The sequence below is a fragment of the Trichogramma pretiosum genome, unplaced genomic scaffold, assembly GCF_000599845.2.
Source record: "Trichogramma pretiosum strain Unisexual culture from Peru unplaced genomic scaffold, Tpre_2.0 scaffold34, whole genome shotgun sequence".
NCBI lineage: Eukaryota > Metazoa > Arthropoda > Insecta > Hymenoptera > Trichogrammatidae > Trichogramma > Trichogramma pretiosum.
This window is the reverse complement of record NW_019641683.1, coordinates 3738-15816: the sequence shown is the minus strand read 5'-3', so window position 1 is coordinate 15816 and position 12079 is coordinate 3738. Positions and strand designations below refer to the sequence as shown.

The 12079-nt window shown below is 43.6% G+C and overlaps 1 protein-coding gene across 1 annotated transcript in view; it reads left to right on the top strand.

Moving 5' to 3' along the window:
• The window catches only part of LOC106650667, a 40539-nt gene extending 28931 nt beyond the window's left edge, over positions 1-11608 (top strand). The window contains exons 2-3 of the mRNA XM_014368817.2: positions 3459-3758; positions 9654-11608. Coding sequence (XP_014224303.1) covers positions 3459-3758; positions 9654-10042 — 689 coding nt within the window. The 3' untranslated portion in view covers positions 10043-11608. The remainder of the gene's footprint in view (positions 1-3458; positions 3759-9653) is intronic.
• The last annotated feature ends 471 nt before the right edge of the window (positions 11609-12079 follow it).

Here is a 12079-nt window from a genome sequence, read left to right as displayed (position 1 = left end):
ATACGTATATATATGTGAAGTGTATATATGTATATATATTTGCATTTGGCCGCTGTGGCGCAGTGCAGAGAGCAGCCAATCATTGGGAGCCTCCATCGCAAGAGTTACGAGAATCCGTCGTCGTTCATTTATATACGCGTCATTTTTAGCGACTCGCTTGCTCGTTCGTTCGTTCGTTCGTTTATTTCGACGATATTTGCTTGCAGACAATATTGCGGCTGGAATATTTTATAATAAAAATAGCCAATGACTTGAGCGCATATCCTTAGTTTTCACGAATCTGTGGTTTGTTTTTGTCAAGAGGCTGCGGGGCATATAGGATTGCTGCGGACAGCTGCCAGCTCGTATTTAGAGAGCGACCGAGCTATAGAGGTAGAGGTAGAGGTAGGGCGAGAAAGAAATATAGCAACTCGAGTCGTACATCCAACCGGTTTGCTGAACTTGACAACGACTTATTTACATGAAAACGCAGTTCGCGGCTCGCTCCCCCTCCTAGATCCACCAGTTGTCGCGGTACGTAGTCCAAGTAGTGTAATGACTGCTCTCGCCTCAACGTACATTACGTGCAAGTCGTCATCGAGTGGCATGCACATCTTCTTCTCGTCAGCGACTTTCAAAACTGGCAGAAACTTGACTTTGCCGTATTATTCCACTCGTCACCGTGAGCAATATCAAAGATGTAATGGAGAAAAAATTTGCTTTTAATGATGGTGTTTGTAAAATGTAATTTTCGCTGCGATACGCACATCGATTTTTAATTGCGACGACACGAACGATAACTCGAACCTTCTAGTCGTCGCTTTCGATTTTATCTAGGCTTTATATTTATGTTATGAAATTGCTGTCGAGCAAGATTTTTCCTCGAGACCGAACGAGCCGACCATTCCTATATAAACCTGTAGCGCTGCAGCAGTGTACATAGTCGAGTGACGCAGCAAGCGGAGTACATGCGATGTAGGACAGAAAAAATCAGGACGTAGCGACGAGGACAAAACAGTAGAGTGGAGCAGTCGACTCTCGCTTTACCGCGTTACTCTCTCTCTCTCTCTCTCTATTTATAACCATTTACTTTCTGTCTCGATTAATTTTTATGCTTTCTTTTACTTGAACTACGCAGACGCGATAACGATTTTGGAACAAGGGAGAGAAAAAGGCAGCTATTTGTTCTTGTGCAGAAAAACAGTTTATTTCGAGGTCACGAGTTTCGATAAAAATGATTTTTCAAAATTTCTAAATTTAATACCGGAATATTGCGATAGCATTTTCTGTATCCAATATTGCAGAGGGTTGCGCCTCCCCGCGCCGTTGCACTTACCATCAAATAATCGAAATGCGCCAATATCTCGCTACAATATGTATCCGGCAATGCACCTATATATGCTACATGTAGAGATCATCAGCGAAAAAGGGAAATGCGGGGTTGCGCAGGAGGTACAAAAAGGGGAAAGAGCTGGAAGGGGGACGGGCAAAAGACTAACGGCAGCATAGAGCAAGCCTTTATTCCCAATCATATTTCTTCTCGTTACAGTTTCACAATTGACTATAACGATGCAATACGCTACCGGGACATTTGTTCGATTTTTGCTATCATTATTCAATCTTGAAATAACAAAACGCATCGTATCCTGAGACACGAAACGAAGACCAACTTGATTTCTCCAGAAAAATGTAATTCTATACCGATATTTCGCTCGTCTTCGCATTTCAGCATAAACTCGTTATCGTGCGAGGACTTTTGCTCTTACATGTTTAATAATTCGAATTTATCATCGTTTACATATTTCCCGTACTCGTTAATCATCGAGGTGTGCATATGCTAAGCAGCGCAACACAAGATCGTTAAACGAATTGAGCAATGGGAAAATCGGCATTCGATGAACAATGCGTCAATAAATAGCAAAATTCCGCATTCGATGGCCAGTAGCTCATGAATAAAAGAGAGAGAGAGAGAGAGAGAGAGAGAGAGAGAGAGAATGAGCTATGTTTCATCGCTCCCTCTACCATACAGACCGTGTTTGCAGTACAGGTGCTACGACAGTTAAACACTGATCGTCACATACTTGCATTTGGCGACGAGAATGATTGCCAGCCTGGTAAAGTAAGGCACGATTTTCAAGCAGCTCTTGTAATTGATGAAAATGAATAAAAAGTCGCCACCGTATTATGCGCACAGCTGGCGTATCGAGAGCAACGAGAGACCGCATCGAGCCGTTGACCTCTTAGGTAAAATTTGACGAATGATCGATCAATCTCAATCGATCGATAATTGATAGAATGCGGAGCACAATAAGCGCACTCGGACAGCAAGCCTGCTTTTATTAAACTCACGCGGAGCAGCACGAAGCTAGCGCACTTTAACGGTCGCCCAGTGCGCTCGCAGCGTAGCATAGAGCGCGCGTAAATGGACAAAGTTGGCCAATCGCGCCAGCAGTACTTAGCATTCGAATGGCGCTAGTTAAAAGTTATTTTTCGGATATACGCGTGTGCGAGCCAAGTTTGCCGAGAACTCGAGCTACGCGATCACTTATTCGCACGGATTAAGCTCCATTTACGCAAGATAGTCCAACGACCATTGGCTAATTTTTTCTCCTCTTTTTTCACTACTTTTGCAGGATGGTTTAACGACTGCGATACACGCGCCCGTCTGCAGAGCGTACAGATCGCTGCAATAGCTTCCTTCGCGTATATCGAGCGATTCAATTTCAACCAATCGAAGGCCGCTGAAATAACTTTGACGCCGCTGACTGTGCGTGTACAGAGCGTATGTAGCAATAATAAAGGCGCGCGTACAAATGCTAATGCATTGTGCGTGGTGCACGCGCTGAGGCCTACCCGCTATACAAGCTAGTTGCTCGTCCAAAACGATCGATCAATGTACACGAAATCGACTGATGTTTTTTACACTCCAAACAATCTCAGGCAGGTACATAACAAGCTCGAGTTAAAACAAGCTGCAGCTTAGACTGAAAGCGGCAGGCTATGCATGTACGAATACATGTACAGCACCTTATATCTGCTTCACTCGCACACGCACACACATACAGGCAACGATTTCATTTCCTTAAGCGATCGTTCTTTGTGCAAAGCTCTCTGCTGTTCTTCTCTCTCAGCCCTCTTGTTTCTTCCCCTCTCTGCCCTCTTGCTCTCTCTCTCTCTCTCTCTTTCATCCCTTATAACTACATATATACGTATTTTCCGCTTTGATTAAATGTACAAAGAGAGAGAGAGAGAGCTAAAGTTCAATTCTCTGCATGCTGTACGTGGGTCTTGCAGCGCGACTCTCGGGCTCTAGCACGAAAGCGATATTTGATGAAAAAATGAAATGGCCTGTTCCTGCCACTCACCGCAGCTTACGTGTCGAGCACTCTCGTCGCGGATACGAAGCTATTAAAAAGGATAGGGCTCCCTTTTCGCGGGCAAATTTTTAACCAGACTCTGTTTTTCTCTTGTGTTTGCAGAGCAGCAATTACTGATCAAGTTTTACAGCGACGTTAGTTACAACAGAGGCAGCAACATCGCCCCTAGCACGACCATCACTGACCTCAACGCAGGTACAGAAGACGATAGGAACAGCAACAGCAGCAGCAGCAATAATAACAACAACAACGGCGGCAGCGAAGAGAGCAGTGACGAGAACTTGGCCAAGTTCGGAAGTTCCGACGTAGATGCCGATTACAAGAGCGCATTCGACGAGCAATCGGAGATCAAACGCGATGGCCATCGTAGCAGCAACAGCAACGGCAACGACACCACCGGAGGTACTAATGCAATACTCACTTTGTCACTTTGTTTACACGAATAGAGTAAACTATAGGAGCCGTCGATTGTACGGCAGATAACTTGCTTAGGCGAAAACATCGATTCTCTCGAATTTATCGATAGAGACATTTGTAATTTCGGCCGGCGGGAGGAGCAGCAGCTCTATCTCGTTAATACGAGGTAGCAAGCTTCGTTTGACGCTCACGTAGCCTGACTGCAGCCGAGGGGGTGTCCTGGGATTCGTGTCAAAGTTTCTTCGCCCTCTCCGATGCCACTCGAGCTGCGCTGACGCTTATTGTGCGACTCGCTCCTCTCTGCAGCGACTGCAATCTGCGTCTATCTCTGTTGTTGTTTCTTTGGGACATACGTATAATAGGAGCTATGCGTCTGTCTCCCTCTCTCTTTCCCTTCCTCCCTCCCTCCCTCCCTCTCTCTCTCTCTCTCTCTCTTCAGCGCCAACTTAATTGGCTTTGCGCAATACGCTACGATCACGTATGGAACGCCGCAAAAGCCATTACGATTAAAGAGATTTTTCTCCCAGGAATTAAAAAATTTCTCCGAGTTTGTTCGAAAATTACAGATGAGACTTTGGGACTGCCTCAAAGGCTTATCAGTCAGCTGCGATGCATAATGGATTAGCGCACATGCATACGCGTACACATGCTTTGAAACTCGCTGCCAGCACTGTTGCATGCTGCCGCTGCTGCTTCGTTAGGAAGGACAGTTTTATTATGTATGCAAGCACCTGCGATACTGCACGCGCCAGATGTGGGCAAAAAATACGATTGAATTACTCCCGGCCCTGGGTGCGATCGAAGCTCGTATTATGTGCGCGCTCCCATCAAAGTATTAAAGTCATATATATTGTTAACGGGCCTTAACGATGACCGCGAGCTGGACTCTGCGCCGCGCTTCGAGCTTTCTTTTTATTTCGCTCTGAAAAACTATAATTGCACTGCGGCAAAATTGCAATACTTTTAAAAAAGTTGATTTTTAAATTGGCTTATTCGGTGCATGCCAGCTGCTGCTCCCGGACCAGGCAAATCGTTAACGCGTGCCCTATAAATTTTGCAAGCAAACCAAAAAGATTTTTTTCAGCTCGGCATCGACTCTGTGCAATGAGCTCTCCTTGGCTCCTCGCTTAGGACTGTAAAAGCAGTTGTAGCGGAAAGTAAAATTTTTAACATCCCTCGCACGTGCGACAAAATCAAGCGGTGCAATAATACTTCGCCTTCGACTGTATATTAAAAGCCGTTCTTTTCTTTTTACGATTTTATTAAATGTATACACAACCATTTTGATTTTCATTGCTTTCGGCAAATCTTTTTTCTCGCTTGCATAGCTCGTGCACGTGAATATATACTTAGTGTATACTAAGAGAAAGAAACCGTGAAACGTAAAGTCCATGATGATTTAGTCAGCTATTATTAAAATTATACGCGTCACGAGCACATACTTTCGTGCAGAATATAAACGTCCATTAGTGGGGCTTCAACTACGACTTTTACAATTTGTGTGTTTCCGAGTAATTGACTTAGACTACAGCGACACGTGCGCTGAAATTTAGAATAATTTGAATAAATTTTAATGCTGGAACTACATTGGAACGAAATTTCCTTTTTAATTTCCTCTCTGACGATCAATTTCCCTTTGGCCAACTTTTGTTCTTCTCTCCTTTTTTACCGAGAAATAATCCTTTAAGTACGCGTAGATCCCAAGAATGAATTATTCTACTCGTGCGGCTTCAATGCATTTTCGCTATATCTATTTTTATATAAAAGTCAGAAAGTTCATAAGTAAGTAAAGGTGAAGTGCAAATAGTTGGTTTTTAATTAAATTTCCAGTATCAAGGTGTCTTGCAATACTGAAATATAGATACGTCGGTGCATAATATTGAGACGCAGGTTGGAGAAAAATAGCTGAGAGGAACGATGGCTTTGGTGAATAAAAGCCAAAATAGCTGCAAGTTCTTTTTCCGCGATGCGTGTACATTTATGATAATCGCAAAGGAAAATCTAGAATTGAATGAGCTGAGGGACGCGAGTCAGTAGAATGCAGCCTTGGTATCATGCAATTTATCATCAATCCGAAAGATCAAAAGCTCGTCGAGAAAAATAACAAGCATTTGGTAACGATTCAAAGCTAGAATGGCAGTAGTAAGAGATAGAAAGAGAGAAAGAGGAAGGGAAGGGGGGGGGGGGGGGGGAGGTGAAGCCGAGGGTAGGAGGTAGCAAAGAGCAAGCTCTTTCTCTCTTTTCTCATCCTCGGAAATACATACATATATATTTCGTGAGAAAGCTCACTCGAGAGAGAGCGTAGAGCATGCAACAGATCCAATAAAATCCGATTACACCGTCGAGGCAAACTGCTGTGTAGCAGTAGTAGCAGACTGAAACTATCATTTCAGAGCTTCTCTCGCTCTCTGTTTCTCTCTCTCGGTGACTCGTTCGTTCTCTCTCGCAGCACCTTAATCCAAAGTCCTCTTCAGTTGCCACTACTGCCGTTGCTTGTTCTCCCCGAGCACTCGTTACCATTTTGGAAACGTTGTCGTATAGAATCTGCCATTGTCGTCCGTAGAGGCAGCGGACCTCTGCGCGTTTCATCTTATATGCGAATTAGCTGTACGCGCAAGTATAGCTGCACGCCCCACGTAGGATGGGTATGTATGTGCAACTGCGAGCATTGCAGTTGCCGTAAACTTGCCAAATCATGGCCAACTCGGGGCTCTCTCGACGCGAGTCGCGATCACTACGCATTTTTGAAGCTTCGCGGGGGATTTGAATTTAGCTGTGTCAATTTTTGACGAATCAGTGGATCCACGTGACGGACACGAGACTCGACAACTCGATGCAAGCCCGCGAGCTACCAAGAGTTTATCCCAGCTATCGAAAATATGAAATAAACGTATCTCGAGCGATATAAACCTATTCGCTTTCGACGGGATCAATGCCTGGTTGCTGTTTCAACGAATAAAATGATAAATTTTAATAAAAAACCTCTTCTTGCAGCTCGTTTTCCAGCTCTGGTTGTCTTACAGCTATTTGCCGCGCTCTTGCACCCATGCCTATTCTTTGCGTATATGCTCGAGCGATGAGAATTACTTGTACATGACTAGTACTGTTCAACTTGCATTGCTGCTTATTATTACAGCTACTGATGCGAGTACCAACACAAGTTCCCTTAAAGACGGTATGAATATGTAAATAAAAATTATTCTTCCGTTGCGTCTACACTGCAAGGTATTTTTATGCTCAAATATATGGTACTTTCGCATCAAAATAATAAGCGCTACTTTTACATGTCACCGAGAATCTTTTATTTTCGTCGTTCTCTCTTTTTATTGTCGAACGCACGCTCCACTGTGCAATTTTTCCGACTGCACGCGCACGCTTGGCTTTTTCAAGTGCACACTGTTCAATCATCCAATCGGTTTTCGAATTTTGTTTGGGCGAAAGACAATTTATTCTTTGTAAAATTGCGAAACGTTTTCGCCCCTAGCTGGTCGACTTCATGTATCCAAAACGTTTGAAGCGGGTAATCAATATAGATATTTATCAAGTGCGTATGCGTGCGCGCAAAGCAAGCATGCAATTTATGTACATAATGAGCATGACGAGCTGATTATATGCCTATAAAATTAATAATATTAATAATAATGAAAAATGAACGTTTTCATTTTCAGTATCTTCGACATGTACACAATATACGTACATACATTATTATGAAAAGCTCTTTCTGCGAGCAAAACTATGACGATAGCGAATTACGCTATAATGTAATAACGTCCATTAATTCTTCAAGTAGATTTTTTTAATCATTCTGGTGTTCACTATATGCATACAGCCGAAAAAATGAGGAAAAGTTTCCATCGGGTAGGTTGCATACATAGTAAGAATGTAGCTAAGCACGATTCGACCAATCATCGCGTTTCATACACGAATCGACGATCGCACGCACAAACACGTCGTAATGGCGGTACACAATTAGCCACACGACCGCGATAACAATTACAGTCAGTGGCTGGCTAAAAAAGGCATCGGGCGAGAAAAACACGCCGTAATGATGATGAGCGCTAATTGACGTATAGAGTCGGCGAGCAACAGATATTCCACATGCACACCCATGGCCGTAAAAAGTCATTCGATCATCGCGATCAACAAAAGCAGTAGAGCAGCAACTACATACGCATGCGAACGATTTAACGCGTTGCAGCAGTCACAAGTACTATTATGGACTCGACTGCAAGCAAACTAGTATATATGCGTGCGACCACGTGTTGCTTCGCTGCACTTTGTAGTTCGGTCACCGCGCGACGCTAATGGCATGGCAGCAATTGCAGGCGCGCGCGCATGCAACATCGACTTCGATTCAGAGAGTCCAATTTGATGCTCGAGCCCGAGTCGAGTTGTGAATTTCGCTCGTTTTTACACGCATCGACTCGATCAATCGAACGCTAGAGGCTCCAGGAGAATCCAGAGAAAAGAAGAGAGAAAAGCTATTCAAGACAGAATTAAGCCTTGCTCTTGTTGACGCGCCAACGTTGCTTCGACATTTTTCCAATTACCTTCTAATGCGCTGATTTCTTTTGCAAATTCAACCGATCGATCCAACTATTATATCCGATTTATGATATTTTCTTCCTTAAAAAACTCTCAAGCGTGTATAATGTCCAAAGCTTGAAAGCGCACATGAATCGTTAATTTTGCGCCGACTCTGCTAAGCGATTCTCTTCTTCTTCTTTCAAATAGGTCGTTTTCATTGCTAGAATTTCAATTGTTTTGATTATCTTAATTTCTAAGGTGTGGTAGCGCGCTCAGCTGTTGTATTAATGCAAACGGTAAAAGCTCACAGCCCTTGTATAAATCTGGTAATGTATTTTCAATGTGGGCTAACAACGGCTGTATGAGTTGCGTGAGAGAGTTGCAAGAACATTCAACCTACTCCAGCTTGAGCTTTTTTTATGTTTACGAGACAGAAATTTCTCGACGTTTGATATTGTAAAAAACACGTAGGCGCACGAATATGCTCACGAGAGAAGAAGAACTATCCTTTGCTCCCCGACACACAAGCACGCGTATATAACCCATATAGGTACAAACAAGTCGAGCTTTTTCATCGAGGAACGCAGAAGGTGAATCCGATGGAGCTATTTCCTTAATGAAAATTCAGAAGACTTGCGCACAGGGCACGACGCGCAGTCACTTTTTTTTTTTTTTTTGAGGACCCCTTGGATCGGATAAGATTGCTGTTTTTGACGAAAAAGAATATTCATATTGAATTGCTCGGAGCGCGCAGAGCACGGGCAAAGCTTAATGAGAATTACCAACTTATCTTAGATTATAATCCATAACTTTTAGTCGTCAAAAAGATGAAAGCAACTCTCGTGCAAACAGCGGAGATTAGCCAATGTCGCATTGAAAATATATGCGATTATCGTTGTCGCGACTCGCGGAAAGATTCAGAACGAATTACGTTGATAATATGGCCTGCTCCTATACATTTATTTATATTGTCGCAAAATAAGTCGAACGAAGGAAATGTAATTCCATTTTGGATTGAATTAAATCGCCGGCATTGAGTTCCGGTTCGAGAAAACTTTCTTCAACTTGCCTTTGCGATGACTGTCTCTCCGTCTGCGCCATCCCTCTCTCTTTCTCTTGCTCGTTGGTCGACGACTAACTTCATCCCTCGAATAATCCCATAAAACTTCCTTTGTGCCCCGTACGTAATTGAATTAACGATGAAATGTTCAAAGAGAAATCAATAAAGTACTTTGATCGATGATTATTAGAGCTATAATCGTGGATCGGAGCCGTTGCTGCGATGAAGCTCGCTCTAAGTTGATACGTATTATATGATTGTTTTAATATGAAAACTCGATGTGTTTGTTGCAGATGGACAGAGCGGCCCCCTGGACCCGTGGTCGATCGTCTGGTACATCGGCTCGTTCGGCGGCCTCGTGGCCTTCTTCCTGATCGTCAGCTGCTCGGAGTGGTGCTGCCGACAGGGCGCGCGACCGCTCACGGTGCCGTGCACGCAGCGCGGCGAGATCATCAACATGCCGCACGACGCCGTGGCCGTGGACCTGTCGCAGCCGCCGCCGCCCTATCACCTGTTCGCGCCGCCGTCCTACACGACCCTCGGCTACCCGGACATCTCGAAGGACAAGCTGGCCGCGCAGAGCCAGGCCGGGAGCGGCCAGAGCGAGAAGCTCGACATCTACGTGATCACCCTGCCGCCGGAGCAGCCACCGCAGCCGCCCCAGCAGGCCTCGCCCGCCTAGAAGCGGGTCCTCCTGGTGGCCAAATCCCGGCTGCTGGGAACGACGAGGCTACTCATGCTGCTGCTGTCGCCGAACCCCGAGGAGAGTCGACGGGCGAGGCGCCGCGAGCGCAGACACCGGAGTAGCGACAGGCGGATCGTCGACACCGACGACGACGAGGACAAAAAAACAGAGGACCGATTGCATCGGCCGAGTGGTGCGCGCTATTGAATCTCTTCCGAAGCGCATATCTTGCCGATTGCGCGAGTGTGCCTGTGACCGTGCGAGACTGCGTGTGAAAGTGTGCCTGAGAGCGTGTGAATGTGTGCCATCCCGACAGCCACCCGATGCATTTCCGTTTTTTCGCTTGGCGATTCGCGAGCGCCACTGACAGGACAGTGAAAAGCGAAGAGCAAAGCAAAAAATACTAACAGTGAGAATTAGTGAATTAAGAAGAAACAGTGTGTGTGTGTTTCGGACGCCGGTGCGCGCAGTGAACGAAGGACGAGGCTCGAGAGCGAGAGTGCCTGCGTCGTCTCGCCGCTACGTACGCGTGTCGCGCCTGCAACGAGATCGATTAGCCGACACGGACACTGACGCGGAGTCGCAGCGGCGCGATGATGGATGGACGGCTCGCGATTCGGGGCTTTGTGACGAGCGCCAGCTGCAGCTATTCGAGCTCGCCAAAGCAAAGCTCCTTATCATCCTCGATGCTGCATTCTCGACGCATACGCGCTCCATAGATGAAGCTCCAAAGAAAAGCACCAAAGTGCACCGACAAAACTCTACAACTATTTATAGATAATTATTAAGCGCACTAAAATATACCTATATATTTATAAATGAATAAGCATATTTAAGCCGACTTTTTACTGCATTATACATACATAGGATATATAGCATATATAGAATTTATAGCGTATGTAAATGGAGAAACTCGCTCATAATCGACTTTACCGATGCGATTTTGGCGAGGACTCCCTAAAAACGGCAACAAATTTACGACAAAGAGATAAATTATTTCTTCGTATTGTAATAGACTTTGCATTGTAATATCAATTACTCTATGTCATTTGTATCTAGAATACGTTGAAATATGCCGACTCTCAATGAACTGATATCCTAATTATGTAGTATAATATTATTGATATTAGCTTTTTGTTATAATACTATTGATTTATCAACATTACTGTTATTGTCGTCGATATATTTAGCATAAATCCACTTGTGTGAAATAATGTGTTCACTAAGACAAAAGATGTGGCACACACACACACACTTGTACACACATATTGTATATAGCCATTGTAGTCGTGAAATGATATTATTTGACATTTTTCATTTTTCAAAGTAATGTAAAAAGAGCCAATTGAAAACAATTTTAGCTTCTAATATTAAAATGACTAGTTTAATACGTGCTCAGTCTTTTTCAATTTTATGAACATTATCTGCTTTTGGTGAGTCAAATGTTGAAAAAAAAAAAAAAAAAAGAAAATGACTCGCAGAACTACACGAACATTAGGTTTTTTTAAGAAAAAATAAACGAAGACGAGTCGAAAGAAGTGACGTGAAAAATTAAAAGAAAGACACATAATTAATTATTCCATCGCGATTAATATTTTTGTCGCTCGAGCTCGTATAATACACGTCTACTTAGCTATAATTTTCATTGCGTTCCAAGATTATTAAAAAAAAATCTGCAATATCGTGAGTCAACTATCTAATTTCACCAAGTTGTAAAAAAATTGTTGACTTTGCTTGTACACTACAGATGCATTGTATGATGTAATAATACAATTTATAAATGTTAATTTAAATTGGTATCGTTATTAGTAGTAATGGCTATCTCCTCGTTTGGGTATAAGTCACCAATTCATCACGACTCAACATCTTAGAAACAGCGAGAAAATAATGCCGAGCAAACTCGTACAAACATATCATTGCAACAGCATACATACGAGTATAATCTTATATATTTGGAGAAAGAGAGGCGCGGGCGCATACTTTTTCTTTTTACTGAATCGCAGTTTCACGCGCCTTTCTATGTAAATAAAATAA